Below are 18,440 nucleotides of genomic sequence, written 5' to 3'. Positions count from 1 at the left end.
CCCCGGAAAGTAAAGGGACATCTCTGCCCACAGAGCTATCAACAGCCAGGGGACACGTCTGTGGGGAAATGTGCTGGCAGGACACACGGACAGCAGAAAATGAGACCAACAGTGACAGAATCCACCTCAGGCACAGCTGAGGGAGCTGGGAAGGGGCTCAGCCTGGAGCAAAGGAGGCTCAGGGGGGACCTTGTGGCTCTGCACAGCTCCTGCTAGGAGGGGACGGCCAGGGGGGTCGAGCTCTGCTCCAGGGAACAGGGACAGGAGCAGAGGGAACGGCCTCAGGCTGGGCCAGGGCAGGCTCAGGGTGGATTTTGGGAATTTCTTAATTGAAACATTGTCCTGGCCTAGACTGCTGAGGGCAGCAGTGGCGCCCCCCATCCCTGGAAGCGTTCAAGAAAGGCGTCGATGTGGCACTTGGGGACATGATGAGGAGGTGTTATCTCATAGGCTGGACTGGATGAAAGTAAAAGTTTTTTCCACCCCAGTTCATTCCGCGATCCCACGACCACTCCCGCCCCCGGTGAGGCGCTGAGGGGACTGGGGCGGGACAGAGGGCGGGGCTATCCCGGCTCCGGCCACGCCCCCTCCATCAGGCTCTGGGCCCGCCCCCTGCGCTGCCCGCGCAGGCGCAGAGGCCCAGCTGGGCCTCATGCGGTTCCCAGCCGAGCCGGCCGGGAGCGGCGCCGCGCGCGCTCCGCACCTCCCGCCCGCTCTCCCCGCGCGCGCGCTGTCCGCGCGCCCGGCGGCCTCAGGTGAGAGCGGCGGACGGGACCATCCGGGCAGCGCTGGGGGGGGAGCGGGCGAGCGGGCGGCAGAGTGGGACCACGCGGACCCCGCGGGCCTGGCGGGGCCACGCGGGCGGCGCGCGCCGGAGGCGGGAATTTGTGGCGGGAGGAGCGGGCAGGGCACCGGCCCTCAGCGGCGGGCGGGACACAGCCCGGTGGTCGCTGTCAGGAATGGCAGCGGGCAGTGCACCGGCCCTCAGCGGCGGGCGGGACACAGCCCGGTGGTCGCTGTCAGGAATGGCAGCGGGCAGGGCACCGGCCCTCAGCGGCGGGCGGGACACGGCCCGGGGGTCGCTGTCAGGAATGTCAGCGGGCAGGGCACCGGCCCTCAGCGGCGGGCGGGACACGGCCCGGGGGTCGCTGTCAGGAATGGCAGCGCTCGGAGCGCGTCCCCCTGGCAGAGCCCGCGCTGAGGCCGTGCCGGTGTCGGTCGCGTCCAGGCGCGGGGCAGATGAAGTACATCCTGGTCACGGGCGGCGTGATCTCGGGCATCGGCAAGGGCATCATCGCCAGCAGCATCGGCACCATCCTCAAGTCCTGCGGGCTGCATGTCACCTCCATCAAGATCGACCCCTACATCAACATCGACGCCGGCACCTTCTCTCCGTACGAGCACGGTGAGTGCCCCGCGGGCTCGGTGTCGGGGTCTGCCGGGTGGCGCCGGGGCTGTCTTGGCTTGCCGCGAATCGTCTCCTTTGTACGAGCCTTTGTGCCTGCTCCTGAGCCTGCCAGCACTGCGGGCCGGCTGCTGCGGCTGCTGTGCCTGCAGCACAGATGTGCTCTGCCTGTTCTTGCTGCTGCCTGAAGGGGTTCGGTCCCCAGTGCGCTGCTCCTCTCGGTTATAAAGGGTTTTAGTTCTGTTTGCCACTCCTAAACTTGCTGTGGCAATCGGGGAAGGAGTTTCCTTATGTTGAATTCTTCCACATGCCTGACACGTGTGCCTGTGCCTGTTTCTGTGTCTGCAGGGGAGGTGTTTGTGCTGGATGATGGAGGGGAAGTGGACCTGGACCTCGGGAACTATGAGCGCTTCCTCGATATCCGACTCACCAAAGACAACAACCTGACCACGGGGAAGATCTACCAGTATGTCATTAACAAGGAGAGGAAGGGAGATTATCTTGGCAAAACGGTCCAAGGTGATGCAAAACTTCTTTCCTGGATATTGGGAATTTCTTCACTGAAAGGTTGTCCTATCCTTGGCTGCTTGAAGTGCATTCTGTATTTCAGTCCTGGTTGGATGCTTCTGCCTTTCATCTTTGCTTGAGGCTCTGCACCATCCTGCTTGGTTTGGACTGTGCTGGACTTGGGTCCAGCTGTCTAATGTACCCAGTGATAAATGTGAACAGACTTCAGACCAATACACTTTGGGGTTGTTTGTTAGCTGGTTGAAATAGTAAATGCTTTTGTTAACTCATGTTATTAGAAAACCCAAAGGACTTGTGAGTATCAGATCAGTCCCTTCCCTTTTTAACCACTCTTCACAGCTGGTTGACATTTTACAGACAGTTAAAAACAGAGTAACTTTCTCTGTTTAGAGCAGAGAACAGTTTGTGCTTGAATCTTTCAGCTTAGAGGAAATGCTGCTTACATGTGTTTAAATTAAGGCAGGGTTCAATTTCCTGCCAAGGCTCTTGAAAATCACAGCCAACAATAATCACTTAAAAAATGCATAGTTCTTTAAAGACAGAAATTCCTGCTCAAGCCCTGTGGGAAGCACTGGATAGTGATTGTCAGTAATTTGCTCTTTAATTAATTAAGAGGGAGTATGGGGGCTTTAACCCTTGCCTGGGTTTTTTTCCCAGTTGTTCCCCACATCACAGATGCCATACAGGAATGGGTAATGAGGCAGGCACGGATTCCTGTGGATGAAGATGGCATTGAACCCCAAGTTTGTGTGATTGAGGTTTGTAACTTTTAAAAAGTAGGTAGTTTTTTTTCTTGCAGTAAACTGATCTATATGCATATTTTGCATTTTTCTTTACAAAAATGTTCAACTTTGCGTGTTATTGAATGGGTTAAAAATTCCCCTCGTTAATTTCACTTACTCCACAATCTTTTGAACTGCAGCTGCCTCATGAGGGACAGCCCTACAGGACCCCAGGGAACAGCTGGAGCTGTGTCAGGGGAGATTTAGGCTGGAGATCAGGGCAAGGTTCTTCCCCCAAAGGCTGCTGGGCACTGCTCAGGTTCCCCAGGGAATGGGCACTGCCAGAGCTCCTGGAGTGATGCCCAGGGTGGGGTTTTTGGGGTGTCTGTGCAGGGTTTGGGGCTGAACTCAGTGGGTCCCTTCCAGCTCAGGATATTCTATGAATTAACCTACACAATTAATTTTTTAGCTCTTGTAACTCAGTATTCCAGTCTGAGTTAATTGTACTGTGCCTCTTCTCCCTTGGTGGATGGAGGCAGGGGAGGTAAATCCCCCTCTGGATACAGTTGTCTTTCCTCCTCCAAGTGACCAGTTCAAGCACAGACAGGCAGCAGGAAATGGCACAGGTTAGTGGTGGCAGTTCTCGGGGTGTTTATGGAACGTTCTGCTGCCAGAAGGAGACAGAGCTGGGTGAAGGCTCTGACAGTGCTGAGCTGGCTGCTGGGATGTGCTAACACAGGAGGGGGAGCTTGTCACAGAGCCCAGGTCAGGGTGACTTGGACTCTGCAGCTTGGGTGCCAATTTCTGTGCCAGGATCACAAGTCCAGATCTCAAGTGCCAAGGAGGCACTGTCTGACAACCTGGGAGGCTCCAAGTATAGTCTTATATCTGTTCCCTCTATATAGTTCCTAAAACCAGAAATTTTGCTTCTCAGTGCCACCTAATGTTCATAAATCATAATTTTCACATTGAAGTCTTTTCTCTGACTAAAAAATGGGGGTCAAGCTGATGTCTCTGAGGTGCTGCCCATAGGGGAAGCTGTTATTCTTGTGGCTTTTTGATTTGTGGGGAAATGATGAAGGTAGAATAGCACCTGGAGTAGATTGTTATGTGTATTTTCATGTCTTTAGTGTGCACCCTCAGCAGGTTTTGGCAGTAACTGTAACTCCTGGTGTGTGTGTGTTGCCAGCTCGGGGGCACCGTGGGTGACATTGAGAGCATGCCTTTCATCGAGGCCTTCCGCCAGTTCCAGTTCAAGGCCAAAAGAGAGAATTTCTGTAACATTCATGTCAGCCTGGTTCCCCAGGTAAGGACCTGAAACAAACTGGTGGGCAGAGGCTTCCTCAGTCCAAAATTTCCTAAATAGGTATTTCTGAAATGCTTAAGTGCTGTTACTTTTGTATTTCTGTGTATATATAAACTTCTGGCAGAAATGCAGAGATTATATGCTTATGTATTTGAAAAGTCTCACAGGAATTCAAAAAGAACTTTTCAAAGGGTGTAAATGTGTAATAAAGGCTTGGGAGTTGCAGAAATGCAGCATGAACATTGCTTGTGTCAGACTGAACTGGATTTGACAGAGCAAATTGATAATTATGGAGTGCAGATCAATGTTGGTTCTCTTCTCCCTTTTTCCCATTCTGTCCAGGCCAGGTGATTTACAGAGAAAAATCAGAAATATGAAATATTAGGTATTTGGAGGGAGCAGTGGATAAACCTTAGGCTCTCTGTCCCTCTCCTTCCTGCACTCCAGTGGGCAGATTGGAACTTGAGTTCCTGCTGCTGCTCTCAGTCATGGGGATTAAAATGGGCTACAGGAGGTTCATGTGAAGTGTCCAAGAACTGAGTCAAGTTTCTGTGAGATGTCTGAGGGTCCTGATTAACCTGCTGAATCATTGCTCCTTATCACAATCTGATGCACCCACTGCTCTTCTCTGGCCAGCCAAGCTCGACAGGGGAGCAGAAGACCAAACCCACCCAGAACAGTGTTCGTGAGCTCAGAGGTCTCGGGCTCTCTCCAGATCTGGTAAGGTTTGTGTAGCCTGGCTTTGAATGTAAGAATCTGGCATGTTGCAGCAGCAGTCTTGTCTAAGCAATGCTGAGTTTGAGAGCTCTTGTATAGTGGTGATAAATAAGGAAAAGAAGCAGAGTTGTGGGTTTTTTTCTCAAACCAGAGACTGCACAAAGACAGCTCTTTTTAGAGGATTGTTTTATGAATGCCTGAGTGTTTCTGTTTGCGTCACAACCCTGATGTTGCTGCTCTGTTAGATTGTTTGCAGGTGCTCCACTCCACTGGATACCTCAGTAAAAGAAAAGATTTCCATGTTCTGTCATGTTGAACCAGAACAGGTGAGGATTGCTGTCTGTGCTTCCTTGCAATAAATACTGGAGCTGTTTGTCAGATGCTGAAGGGAGTTTTGTCTAGTGCAGCAGTTCTAGCTCTCTGTTTTGGTAGCTGCATAATTCATTTGCTGCTTTGTCTTACCTCCCTTCCTGACACATGGACCTGTTGCTAAACCAATTCTTTTTGTGCCAGCACCCAGGTTTACTTGTGAGGTGATTGGTGTAAGCTTAGAGAATTCTATGGAATCCAAGGTGATTTCTGAATCACTGCTTTGACCTTAATTGCAGTTCTGCATTCCTCCTGTGAACATAGAATGAGATTTTTAGTATTTAGAGGTGAAAAGATTACCCAAAATTAGTTTTAAAGGCTATATTACTGTACTTCTGCTCTTTTCACTATATTATTGTTCTGCACAAGAATTCTTGAGGAGAGATTTCACAGAGAGGTTGAAATGGTGTTTGGGAGAAGCAGTGCTTCACTTGAAGGTTGTGATGTGCACAAATTCCATGTTTGCATGATTCTTTCTATACTGAGACTTGTACCACATTCTAAGTTGGACCTTGGAAAATAGTCAGAAGTGTGTAGGCTGAGTTTTAGCACTTTGCAATCCAGCTGCAGCTCGAAAAATGTTGTCTTTTTGTGAAAGACTGAGTATAACTTCACAATCCCAGGTTCTGTCAAGTAATTTTTATTAATCTGTTCTATAGCAAGACCAAACTTGAGTACTGCAATTTCAAGCACTGCACTGCTGGCAGTAATGTTGATGTGTCATCAGTAAAATATCTACCTCTTGTTGGCCAGGAATTCAAAATAAGTTGGCTCCTATCCCTTTCCAGGAAGTTTAATGCTGTTCTATGTAGTTGTTGCTCTGACTGCTGTTGCACTTGGATTGAGAAGTGAGCAGCATTGAGGGTAAAAGAGGAAAATGTGCAGCCAGGGAGGTTTGACTGGTGCAGAACTGAACTCTGCTTTCATTTGAGTCAGTAGAAATGAGGATTTAAAGAAGTGTCTTGGATCCCTAAAGCACAGGTTCATTACTAATGGACAGGTGACAGTTGTCCTGAGCCATCTTTTCCCATTTCAGTGAACTAGAACTGTTGATGTAGATTTTCCTCATTAACCTGAGAATTCTTTGCTCATAATTGTGTAATCCCAAATTTGATGAGGGGCACCCTGTAAAGGTATTGCTGTACTGGGGTCACAGATTGCCCTGGGTTTCACTCAGACTGGGAGCCCTGGTTAGGAAGGACAGAGGTGGGAAGGGGGAAGCTGTGCCTGTGGCAGTTTGTAGCTTCACTTGGGATTCTGTATCACAGGAGTCTCTCTGGAATGTTCTTTGAACTTTGCTGAGTGCTGCTCACATAAAGTGCTGGGCAGCTGACTCTCCTGCTGGGTTACTGTGTTCTAGCCCTTCCCGAGGGGCTCCAGGGAGCAGGAATGCCTTGGAAGTGCTGAAGAATGGCTTTTTCAAGCATAAGGAAACCAGTACTAAGCTTTTGATATGTTAGGTTATTCAAAATGTTACTGCCTGGAAGTTTAGGTGGTCATATGGTGTTCTGCTAGAGACAAGAACACTGAATATCTGAGGTAAAATGGTTGTACAGGCACTGGATGGCTGTTTCAATGATATCCTTATTTTATCAACAGGTCATTTGTGTCCATGATGTCTCCTCCATCTACCGAGTTCCTCTGCTGCTGGAGGAGCAGGGAGTTGTGGACTACTTCAGGCACAGGCTGGACCTTCCCATCGAGAGGCAGCCCAGGAGGATGCTCATGAAGTGGAAGGAGATGGCTGACAGGTGAGCTGCACTGCTGGGCACACTGCAGCACACCTCAGCATTGCTTTCTCTTCTTGGTTGTTGATTGTTTGAGATGATGAATGTCATTTCCTGTTCCTCAAGTGTGTTCTTACATGCTCACATTGTTTTTTTGCTTTTGCTCAGAGCCCTATCCAAACTTTGAATGTTTCTAGGGTGGGGAGTCCATAGCTGCTGTGGGAGGTTCTTCCCAAAGCATTCATGTTGAACTAACAAATTTTTATTAATGCTTTCAAATGGAGATGAAAATTATGTGTTATCTCAGAAGTGTCAGGCTTGATGAAACCAAAAATCCTATGGCTACAACTTCTGTTCCTCCTGCTTTGTTGAGCTGAGCCTTAATGCAGTGATGATCCTGCAGTCCCCTTGGAGATGAAGACAGAAACCCTGACTGGATTAGCATGTGGAACTGTTTATTCCAGCTGGGTTTCTTTTGCTTGCAAGAGCTGCTCTGAACTTCGTTCATTCACGTGCTGCTAAAACACCTGAATGGGTTTCAGACAACCTGTGCCAGTGCCTCACCACTGATTGTACAAAGTTTCATCTTTATATCTAGCCTAAATCTCCCCCCTCTTTTAGATCAAAACCACCACCACATGTCCAGGCACACCAGACACTACTAAAAAGTCTGTCCCCATGTTTCTCATAAATCCTCTTACTGGAAGGCTGCCATCAAGTCTCCCTGGGGCTTTTTCTTCTTCAGGCTGAACCACCCCAGTTCCCTCAGCCTTTCTCCATAAAATCCTGTGAGATGAACTTAGTGAGATCCTTATCTTATGTTGGAAGTGCACTGTCTGCGTCAAACCCAGCTTGAAGTTATTAAAAGCTCTTGAAGTTATTAAAAGGTGGACAGCTCTGCCCTCCCTTTTTATAAAAAAACCCCTCTCAGTAACATTACAAAGTGATGAAATCCTTTTGTAGCTATATGGAGACGTCAGGAGTGTCAAAGAGTATCTTTGAGAGTGCTTTCAGGCACGTGAGACAAGTGTTTGGTGCATGTTCTGAGACTCCTTGGACACTGGGGTTTTTTCTTGTGAGGAATATACTCAATATTTATGGGGAAATAGTGAATAGAGTCTCTTCAGAAAGGGCTTGAATGTCAGCTGAAGCCTTAAATATGTTTGTTCTTATAAGATATTAATTTTCAAGATCTAGATGCTTTCCTTGATTCCTGTGCCTGACATAAGCCAGCCCTGTCAATAACATTTCCTTTTGATGGGGAATGCCCTTGTCACCAGCTGGGCTGAAGGTATTTAGCAATTCTGAGAGAAACTTTAAACAAACTCTTGGCTGTGGCCAGGAATGCTGTGTGAATCCTGTGCTGCCAGGTGCTGGGGGTTGAAAGTGGAGGCAGCACAGCCTTAGGACTGCAGAAATGCTTTCTGTGTTTGTAGCTGCTGATACGAGCTCAGCAGCAGCGTGGGAAGATGCTGTGCAGTACAAACATACACCAGGCTCTGCTTTGATCCTCTCCTAGGAGTTCAGTGCAGCCTTTGAATCTCATGCAGCTTCCTGAAAAGGCAGTTTGGATCTGCTCAGAATGGCTTTTCATCACCAGGAGAGATGAGTTAATTTATTTGTGGCTTTCTGCAACTGTTTTCCTCAGTCATTGTTCTGGTTTGGATCTCGCTTTGATGTTTCTAAATTGTAATTATTGTAAAAGGTCACTCTTGCAAGGATGCCAGCTCTGTTGGACACACTTAGGAGAACAGGAAAAGTTTGTTTGTTCCTTGGAAAGCTGAAGAGAATGGAAGATTCCATCCCTCTCCTGTTCCTGCTGGAATAACCTGTGTGCTCTGGTGTTCTGTAGGTACGACCGTCTGCTTGAAACGTGTTCCATTGCACTGGTGGGCAAATACACCAAATTTTCTGACTCCTATGCATCTGTCATCAAAGCCCTGGAGCACTCTGCCCTGGCCATCAACCACAAACTTGACATTAAGGTAGGGATGGGTCTGTGTGTGGGGAAAAAAACTCCACCCATCCTGCTTCCACCTACAGTGCTGCCCATCCTAATTCAGATTTTCATGAACCCGCAGACAGAAAGGGAGAAGTGATTCAGCCAATGAACATCCAAATTATCCTTGCATCAAAACAGCTGTTTTGATTATAGCAGCATTAAAACAGCTGTTATCAGGCCTAAACCAGCTTCAGAGCAAACCAGCCTCTCCTGTGAGCTGGAGGGGGTGGAAACTCCTCAGTGCTGTGTGCTGAGCTGTGACAGTGGTGGATGGATTGGAGGGGGAACTCTCTGCTCTCATTTCTCTGACACTTGTTGCAAATTATTCTTTTTGTTGTTTATTTCTTTTTGTTGTTGTTGTTGCTGTTAACCTTGTGGTACTCAGCTTTTATGATGCTTCTGCCTCAGGCTTTACTAAGGTTTTCATGCTGGTTTGGATGCACAGATGCTTTCAGGGGTCTTGGTCACAGCTGGATGCTCTGAGGAGGTGAAATATGTACCTGTTGCTAGAAATTTAATTTTCATTTCAATATATTTCTAAATGCCCAGCAGTTCCATGATGTCAGTGAGTCATGGAAATAGGTACTGATCTAGGTCAGGGTTTCCTTTCATTTCCCAAAATCAGCAGAGGTGAAAATACCATTCTTGTTTTGCTTAAAGTGCAAACTCTGCATGAGCATCTGTGGGTGTTCCCTGGCACAGCTGTGTCTGAGTGGCTCAGAAGGGACGTGGGCTCTGTGCAGGGAGATCTTGTGCTGAGGAACTGAGTTGCTGTAGTTAGTTAAAGAACTGATTGGTAGTTTTGCAACTTCCAAAAACAAACAAAAAAAGAAGGACAAAATGGTTCTTTTAAAAGGTTAGCAGCCTGCCAGAACATCCAGAAGTTCAGAGGTAATGGAATGCTGGAGATGAGAAAATGGAAAAACTGCAGGGTTTTTTTCCATTGTCATAACACCCTTTAATTACAGCAGCCTGTGTTTCACCATAGCCTATTTCTTCTGCAGTGCTTTGTGAAGGAGATGTTTGTTTGATGAGAGAGGGATAGGTTTTTTCCTCTCTCTGTGGTGGTTTGTGTCTGCACAGCCCCATGTTCCCACCTTCCTCACACTGAACGTCACAGGCTGGGGCTCAGGAACTTGGTGTAAGTCCCAGCAGGGCTGCAGAGAGGGGAGGACACAGAAATCATGGGTTCTGTTTGTGCACCAAGAGCAGGGGGGTGAGAAAGGAGATTTGTTGGCTGACAGATGGGAAATCAGCCCAGAAAAAACTAAAGGATCCATTAGGAAACAAATCCAGAGCTGAACAGGAGGAATGATGCTGTCTTAATTTAATGAGAATTCAGGAAGTCCTGTACACTCTGGTGGCAATATCTCATCATCCTTTTTCTGGATTTCTTCCCAGTACATTGACTCTGCTGACTTGGAGCCAGACACCCTGCAGGAGGAGCCTGTCAGGTACCACGAGGCGTGGCAGAAGCTCTGTGGGGCTGAGTAAGTTCTGCTGTGGTCCTTTCCTTGGAGAATGTCTGATAAACCTGTTTTCAGCACACTGACAAGGCCCCAGACCCCTCTCAGGGGCAAAATGGAGAATTGTTAGATAAGTGAGGGAGGTGAGGGAAATGATCCTGCTGGTGAGGATATGCACACCTGCATGATCAGGTGGAAACTCTGAGAGGAAATCAGGAGGAAGGAAGGGAACTGGTGAAGCCAGAGTGAAAATGGAAGGTGTAAATGGGCTACCAAGTTCTTCAGAAAGAGTTAGCACAAAACCAAGAACAAGTGGGGCCTGTTACCCCTCAGGGCAGCAGGATTTGAGTGAGAGCAGAAGAAAGAACCTCGTGCAGAGTTTGGTGTTGGCAAAACCTGCCACTGTAGCCAGGGGTTTCCTCAGCATGGGCCTGGCTGGGTGATGTGTTTGCAAACATGTTTGGGGCAGGGTGTGTGAGTCCCACAGCATGAGCCATTTCAGCATGGTAACCTGGGAGGTATTTGGGATCTCTCTTTGGGAAGGTAAAATTGGCATTTATGAAACATTTTCCCCCTCTTTATGTGACAGCTCATGTGAAGTCATGTGGAAACTGCTGCAGCCAGGCCTTGCCACGTGGCTACTTCAGAGCCCTTTTCAGGGGAGAGGGGTCTTGCAAGGCCAGGATTTTATGGGAGGGGGGTGATTTGTGGGTGTGTGGTTTGGGGCAGCCATGCTGAATGGAATCTCTTCATCCTCATGCAGCGGAGTTCTGGTTCCTGGTGGATTTGGTGTTCGAGGGACAGAAGGCAAAATTCAAGCTATTTCCTGGGCAAGAAAACAGAAAAAACCCTTTTTAGGTGAGAATCATGTTTCATCCATAAGAAGAAATAAAGAAAGGTGAAGGACAGTCTTACTGGTCTGCAGCAGGAGCTGCCCTGATCCTCACTGGTGTCTGGGATGAGCAGTTTTGCAGGCAGTGTCTGAGGAAGGCAGTGATCTGTGCTCAGCTGAGCAGGGAGTGCAGCCTCGCCCCTGGTTAGCTCTGAGGTGGTCAGAAGTGGCTGGGCTGTGCTGACAAGGAGTCTGTGATGAGGGAGTTGCAGTCTGGGGATGTTTCAGATCAGGCTGTGGTGATCTTGGCACCAAGAAATACAAGTCTGCATTTCAGTGAAGTGTCTGTGGTGAGAGACTCAGCTGGAGTATGAGCAGAGGGGATGGGAAAGGGAGGGAAGTAGAGCTTGCCAGGACTACAGAGCCCTACATCCCAGTCAAAGATCTGCCTCTGGCTCAGGATACTCCGTGAGGGTGTGTGTGCTTTGCAGCATGGCTCAGAGGTCCTTGTCCTGACCTGATCCATGTCCTGCCTGTCCTTCCACAGGAGTCTGTCTGGGAATGCAGTTGGCAGTGGTGGAGTTTGCTCGCAGTGTCCTTGGCTGGCAAGGTAATGGCACAAAACCCCTCCTGCCTTTGGTCATTTCTTGGGTTCCTTGAGTAATAGCTGTGGGGTTTTTTTAGATACCTGTGATTTTAAGTTTTTCATAGGTAGGTTTAATTTTTTACCTAGACCTGTAAAGATCCCTATCTCTTTTGCTAATTCCAAGTAAAAAGAGCAATTTCCTTACCCTATTTAAATAAAAATGAAGGGAGTGAGTCATGCTGATAATGACAGATAGCTTCCTATTGCTCAACATGAGGTTCTTAGCTCCTGAATGTAACACCTTGGTGGTCTACATGTGCCAAATTCCCACTGCAGCCAGTGGGAATTGCCCAAAAAGCAATTCAGGCAGCCAGCAGTTGCAGCTCTTTCACCTTCTGAGCCCCTCTGCTTGGATTGAGCAGGTCCCTGTTAACACAACTCCCTTCAGAGCATGCTAAACTGAGTTCTCAGCCTGACTCTTTGATTTTCTCCAGTAATGAGGGTGAGGAAGAAGGAGTTCCTTGTGCTCCTTTCCCCCTCCCTGCCTTTATTTCTGTATTTGAAGCTGTGTTTTTCCTGACTGAGGGTGGTTATCCTCTGACTGCAAATTGATACTGAACACTGCTGGCAGCTCTGTTCCTGCTGCCTGGGGTGTTCTGTGCCTGAGGGGGGGCTCAGCACAGCTGGGATGAGGAGCAGCTGTCCCTGGGGCAGGTCCTGGAGGTGATGCCATGGTGTGAGCCACTCTGTGTTCCTGACTGCTGAATGTTACATTGCAGATGCCAACTCAACAGAGTTTGACCCCAAAACTTCTCATCCAGTGGTGAGTTGATGGTGATTAACTTGTGATATCCTTACCTGACTTTCCTGCACATCCCTGGGCATGATTGCCAGGACACTCAGAGTGTCTAAGGCCAGGTTGGACAGGGCTTGGAGCAGTCTGGGACAGTGGGAGGTGTCCCTGTCATGGCAGAGGTGGCACTGGATGGGATTTAAGATCCCTTCCAACTTGAACTGTTGTATTATAGCTCCAGACAGACCTGAATTCCTGGGAACAATTGTGGAAGGCTCTGTGTTTCTGGTCCAGGGTCTGCCCTGCTTGGCTTCTGCTGTAATTTAAAATGCTGCTCAAAGTGAGGAAGTTACCAAAAAACAGCTTATGATGTTATTTATCAGAGAGTGAGCAAGTCTGATTTGATTTTTTTTCCTCCCATAAATTTGCATGTTTGTTTAACCTGCAGTTCAGTGAACAGCACAGTATTGGTGTGTGCAATCTGTGTCAACTCTGACTGAGGCCACTCCTCTGTGAGAGTGCCCTGAATATCCACAAACCTCCCATAGGGACTGGGCAGCCTGTACTGAACAACTCAGCCAGCTAACCTAGTTCTGTTGGTCTGCCTTGTCAAGGCAGTGTTCTGGGCTGGTTTCCTCGGTTTTTTGCATGAATGTTGGTGGGAATTTTTTCCTTTTATGTGTCAGAGTCTGCCTGTTACTGTTACTGCTCCCTGATTCTCACCTCCCTCTGAATTCTTTCCACAGGTCATAGACATGCCAGAACATAATCCTGGGCAAATGGGTGGGACAATGAGGCTTGGCAAGAGGAGGACACTCTTCCAAACCAAGAATTCAATCATGAGTAAGGCCCTTCTTGCCTCTTCTGGAAATGTTTCCTGGCAATGGCTTGGGGAAGTGAGGCCTGGGGATGTTGAAGCATCCTTGAATGGCAGTTGTTCACAGACTGTTCTGGGGGGGAATGGGGATCAGGGGATTTAATTCCCTCCAGAAGTGCAGATTCTGAAGGATGCTGATCAAGTGAATGTGTTAAGAGCTGTGATCACTGCTCTAAGGAACATCTTGCTTCTGCTGCAGGGAAGCTCTATGGAGATCATGATTTCTTGGAAGAGAGACACAGACACAGATTTGAGGTAAAAATGCTCAGAGGTATTGAGCTTTCCTGTGTAATCCAGACACAAGAGATCATGGCTTGTCTTGCTCCTGATTTTCTAGGTCAATCCAGAACTGAAGAAGTGTTTTGAAGAGCAAGGTCTGAAGTTTGTGGGGCAGGATGAGGAGGGAGAGAGGATGGAAGTGGTTGAACTGGAAGGTGAGTCCTTAAGCAGTTGGTTTGTGGGTGTGGGATGGACAAGGGAAAGTGTTTGGAGGGTAATGGAGCAGCTTTTCATGTGGGACCCATTCAGACTGTCTTGATTCCATCCATAAAATGATGGTAAAAATAAAATCTCATGTCCCTCTCCATTTATAGACAGAAATGGAAATGATGCTTCCCCATCTTCAGGGCTTCAGCATAATCAGGATTTGACTTGCAGCTCAGCCACGAGCTTGAGAGACTTGACATGAATGTTTTGTTTGTTCCCCTCAGAGCATCCTTTCTTCGTTGGTGTTCAGTATCACCCCGAGTTCCTCTCCAGGCCCATCAAGCCATCACCCCCATACTTTGGGCTCCTCCTGGCATCTGCAGGGAGACTCACCCACTACCTGCAGAAGGGCTGCAGGCTCTCCCCCAGGTGGGTTTCAGACAGACCCCAGTCAGAGCTGTCACAGGACAGTGCTGCTTCCTGCAGGATAACCCAGAGCATCCTCTTGGCACAGAGCTCCTGGGGATAACTTGGTATTGCAGCCCTTTCCACTCTTCTTTTGAAAGCTCGTGTGTGGAGGCTGATTGTGGGGCCACAGAGCTGTCCTGCAGAGAGGCCCTGGCTTCAGGGAGAGGAGATCTGGAGATCTGTAGCCCTGTGCTGTCAGTCAGGCTCTTTTTGGGAACTGAGGTTGGGCCTCCTCTTTTACATGACTGGAGACCTCCTGAGCTTTCCCCTGCATTCCTCAGACAAGTCCCCTGTACAGGCTGGTCCATGAGAAACTTGTTCCTCTTGCTGGTTTAAAGAACAGACCCTGGTGGTTGCAGCCTCTCTTTTTTTTTTTTTTTTTTTTTTTTTTTTTTTTTTTTTTTTTTTTTTTTTTCTGACTTCAGCTTTCCTTGTTTCAGTTTGCAAAGCAAGTGGTGGTTTGGGTGGATTTAATGGTGCAGTTACTTGGTGCTGCTGTTCCCCAGTGCCTGCAATTCCCCATGGCACGTGGGACTGTGCAACAAATAACCATTTGGTACTGACCTGTTCTCCTCCTCACATTGAGGGATTGCTGGGTGCTGCCAGGCACTAAAGAAAAGCCAGACCAAATGCAGAGAATTAGCAGTGCCTGTATCAAACCCAGGCAAATGCAATGCCAAAAGGAAAGTGTTGGCTTTGTGGGCTGAGCTGCAGTGCAGCTGCACCACGGCATTCCTGTTGGTGTCAACATCACAGTGGTCAGGTGTGCTCCAGAGGAGTTTCATGTGTGAGGCACTCTCATTTCAGTGCCTCCAAAGGTGGAGGGATATTTTAACTCTCTGCTTTTGCACTTTTGAGTTTGAAATGGCTCCTTGCAGCAGAGCTGCAGCATCCCACATTAATTATCTGTCCTTAAAGCACTTGTGCTCCCTAACCCCAAATCTTTTACTCCTGCAGGGACACCTACAGTGACCGGAGTGGCAGCAGCTCTCCTGACCTGGAGATAACAGAGCTGAAGTTCCCTTCAGCAAACCATGACTGATTCCTGGTAATGTTTCATGATCTCAGCCTCTTCCTTCTAGAAAAAAATTCTTGGCCAATCTTTGCTCCTGGCAACTGAGTCCCACATTATTTGGTAGGAAGCTGGGGCACCATGAGATGTGCTGGTGCTCCCAGTTTAGATGTGTTAGCACAGTTTAGATCTGTTCCAGCTGTGCTGAGGGCTGGGTGCTGCCTCTGTCTGTGTAACAGCTGGGGGTGGGTGTCCCCTAGCAAAGTGACACACAATAAAATACAAATGCACACAGAGGAGTTTGGGGTTAGATTTGGGTAAAAGCACCAGTGGTGCACATTCTCCTGGAAATGGGGGCAGAGCTGCACAAGGAGTTCCTGGGTTTAGGAAATTCAGTGTTTTGCAGTCCCTCACCATAGTAAAAGAGCATCTTGGAAGTGTCCATTGTGTCCATCTCCTGGGACAGCAGGTCCTGTCAGACCTGGGGCTCAAGCTCTGCTCTGTAAGGGCTGCAGGTGTTACAGGGTTGTGTAAACTCGGTGTACACAGTCCTGGGAAGGAGAAGACACTAAAACCTGGCCCTCAGACTGCACCAGCAAAACAGGCAGAGTTTACATTTGCATTCTCCCTCTGTGCAGTGGGTGATGATGGATGTGAGAGCTGCCCCTGCTCTGGCTGGTTTGTGTGGGGGTTTTGCAGGAGCTGAGCAGTATCTGCACACCCCTGTGGGTATGTGGGCTCCTCTGCTGAGTGCCAGGGCACTGAAGAGGTCCAGCCCCTCCCTCCTCCCCCTTCCAGAGTGACCTGCAGGGGGGAAGCAGGGCCAGCCCCAGTCTGTCACAGGAGTGCTCCCCATCCCTGGGCACAGCACTGGGACCAGATGTGATTGCTGGGTGTTGGACTGTTCCACAGCGCCAACAGCTGAAGAATTCTCCCTGTAAATTTTGATCCTAAAGATACTCTGAACCTTGGTCTCACTGGCAGTATTCCCTGTGTTCCCTAATGTGGCAGCTCTGGTGGCTTGGGGGCTGTCCTCACATGGGGAGGGTGGCAGTGTCCCTGGATTTGTGTCAGCCCAGCTCTCTTGGGGCTGCAGCACAGTGAAAATGCTGCTTTGGTGCTGGCTGTGGGCAGGACAGGGGCTCAGTCCTGGCTGAGCTGTGCTCACTCCCTGTGCTCTGTGTGGAAGCAGCCGTGTCCAGGGGAGCAGTTCAGTGCCTTTGGAGGTGCCCCAGTGCCCCTGTGGAGCTGAGACACCCCTGAGCTGGGCACAGGGCTCTCACCAGGGCCCACGTGTGAGACTCTGCAGTTCCAGCCTGTGGCTCTTCCCTGTCAGTAATTCCTGCTCCTTTTCTCTCTCCAGGTGTGTCCTTGCTGCACAGAGGAGTCTCCATTAGGTTTTCCAGGTGTTCTTACAGCAGTAGCTTCAACACCCTCAGCTTTGGGCTTTCCTAACTTATGGGTTTATAATTTTTGTTCTGCGATCCTGTCCCTTTTTTCCTCAGCTCTTCTGTCCTTCCTTTATTTTCTCTATAGATCTTGGTTATTTGTGGGGGAGAGTTCACAGAGGCTCCTCCAGACTTCCTGCAGTTCCTTCAGTTGCAGCAGCTTGGAGGTCAAAGCAGGCTGGGTGTGGGATTTGCTGTGTTGAGGGGAATCCCATGGCACACGTCCTTCCCAGTGCAGGCAGTGCTTGGCACCAGGGTGCCTTGGACACTGACAGTGGAGCTGCTTTCTCCAGTCTTTCTGCTCCCTCCTCAGTCTTTGCTTACTGGTGAAATTATGGATGGCACAAGATTTTGGGGGCTGGCTTAGTCTCTGAGCTGGGCTGTGCTGCAGAGAGGGCTCTGGGCAGCTTCACGCAGCCTTTTTGGGTTGGTGTTTCTTTTTTTTCAGGGAAAGGGGGAAGGGGATTTTTTGTTTGTTTTTATTTTTTTTTCAGTAGCATTTGCAAACCTTTGGCACTGCTGCTCTTGGTGCATTCATTGTCACTATGAATTTATAACCAGGATGATCTTCCTGGAATGGTGTTACTCTGGAACATGCTCAGCTCTGGCTGAGGTGTCACTGCAGGGATGAGATTAACTGGGATCAGGTTGAGGGGGCCAGGAGAACAAAGCTGCCAGGGAAACCCTGACCTGAGGGGTTCCTGTGAGCCCTCCCTGTGCTCCTGGAGCTGCTCCTGGGGCTGGGAAACTCCGACCCCTTGCATCAAGGGGGAGGTGAGCAGAGTGAACCACTGAACCACTTCCACTGCTTCCTTGAACTGTGTCCCTGGCCTGGGACACAGCAGCTCTTGGTGCTTTTTCATGGATTTGAAGTGGAGCCTTTTTGTTGCCTTTTTGTCCACGCTGGAGTCCTGTGCTGGGCTCCTGCAATTCCCAGGGGCTGCTCCTGAGGGAGGGGCTCACCACCCCTGCCTTGGGGGGTGGGTGTTGCTGTCCAGCTGTGTGGGGCTGAGGGGGCTGAACTGCCTCGCTTCCCTGCTCTGTGTGGCCCTTGACTGAGGAGGAAGGAAGGAAGGAAACAAACAAAGTGTCTCCCTTGGCTGATGTCGCACACTCAGACCTCAGCAGCCCCGTGGAGTTTGGGAGACCTGCACAGTCAGAGCTGGCTGAGCCACGAAACCAAGCCCTGTCCTGTCCCTCCCCAGGGATCTCATCCCCAGCCCCCCCTGCTTTAGTCCTCATTTGTTTTAAATACTCCCTGTAAAGCTGCTGTGAGCCTGGAGAGCTTTGAGCATTCCTCGTGTGCCAGTTCCAGCTGTTGGGCAGGAATTCTCGAGTTGCAGTGCTCTGCTGCTGCCCAGTCCTGCCCTGGCCTGGCTGTCCTGGGGCAGGGTGAGATCCTCCCTCAGCTGCAGCACAACTCTGGGTTTTTTCCTCCTGAAATGTCTGTTTTGGCCAAAACCGTGCAACTGACTTGGTCATTAAATGCTCATTTGTAACAAACTGAGTAAGGAGCCCTGAGCCTGCTCTGTTCTGCCTGCTCGGAGGGGGGGAAGGACTGAAGCACAAAACTACCCAATCTTGAATCATCTCCTCTAAGCCAGCAGAAACTTGTGAGCTGTATTCACACTGGGTTTAGACATGGAGCTCCAAAGTCTGAAGTTACTGAGCTTCCTTCCAGCCCTGGAGAAACCTGGGCTGAGCCTGCAGGCTTTGCAGGGCAGGAAAAGGTTTCCAGTAGCTTTGAGCTGGCCCA

General features: G+C 49.4%; 1 protein-coding gene across 1 annotated transcript; it reads left to right on the top strand.

The window, feature by feature from the left end:
* The first annotated feature begins 636 nt into the window (after positions 1-636).
* CTPS1 (CTP synthase 1) lies at positions 637-18,191 on the top strand. Its single transcript, XM_059868861.1, has 19 exons — positions 637-755; positions 1,229-1,405; positions 1,754-1,924; positions 2,591-2,691; positions 3,845-3,961; positions 4,598-4,681; positions 4,924-5,004; positions 6,647-6,798; positions 8,627-8,759; positions 10,178-10,266; positions 11,006-11,100; positions 11,622-11,684; positions 12,440-12,483; positions 13,200-13,296; positions 13,530-13,585; positions 13,668-13,764; positions 14,041-14,185; positions 15,182-15,272; positions 16,600-18,191. Exons 1-18 carry the CDS (start codon positions 653-655, stop codon positions 15,264-15,266), a joined length of 1,890 nt encoding a protein of 629 aa, XP_059724844.1. The 5' UTR covers positions 637-652; the 3' UTR covers positions 15,267-15,272; positions 16,600-18,191.
* The last annotated feature ends 249 nt before the right edge of the window (positions 18,192-18,440 follow it).

The sequence above is a fragment of the Haemorhous mexicanus genome, chromosome 27 (assembly GCF_027477595.1).
Source record: "Haemorhous mexicanus isolate bHaeMex1 chromosome 27, bHaeMex1.pri, whole genome shotgun sequence".
Classification (NCBI taxonomy): Eukaryota; Metazoa; Chordata; class Aves; order Passeriformes; family Fringillidae; genus Haemorhous; species Haemorhous mexicanus.
The sequence above is the reverse complement of the archived record's forward strand: the minus strand, read 5'-3'. Positions and strand labels throughout refer to the sequence as shown.

What these genes read in the sequence shown, in the direction of transcription:
- CTPS1 (XM_059868861.1), top strand. Translation starts at nt 653, where the DNA reads ATGCGGTTCCCAGCCGAGCCGGCCGGGAGCGGCGCCGCGCGCGCTCCG. An exon ending in CGCGCGCCCGGCGGCCTCAG is followed by an intron (nt 756 to 1,228) that starts GTGAGAGCGGCG and finishes GGTCGCGTCCAG; the next exon opens with GCGCGGGGCAGATGAAGTAC. An exon ending in ACAGAAAAAACCCTTTTTAG is followed by an intron (nt 11,101 to 11,621) that starts GTGAGAATCATG and finishes GTCCTTCCACAG; the next exon opens with GAGTCTGTCTGGGAATGCAG.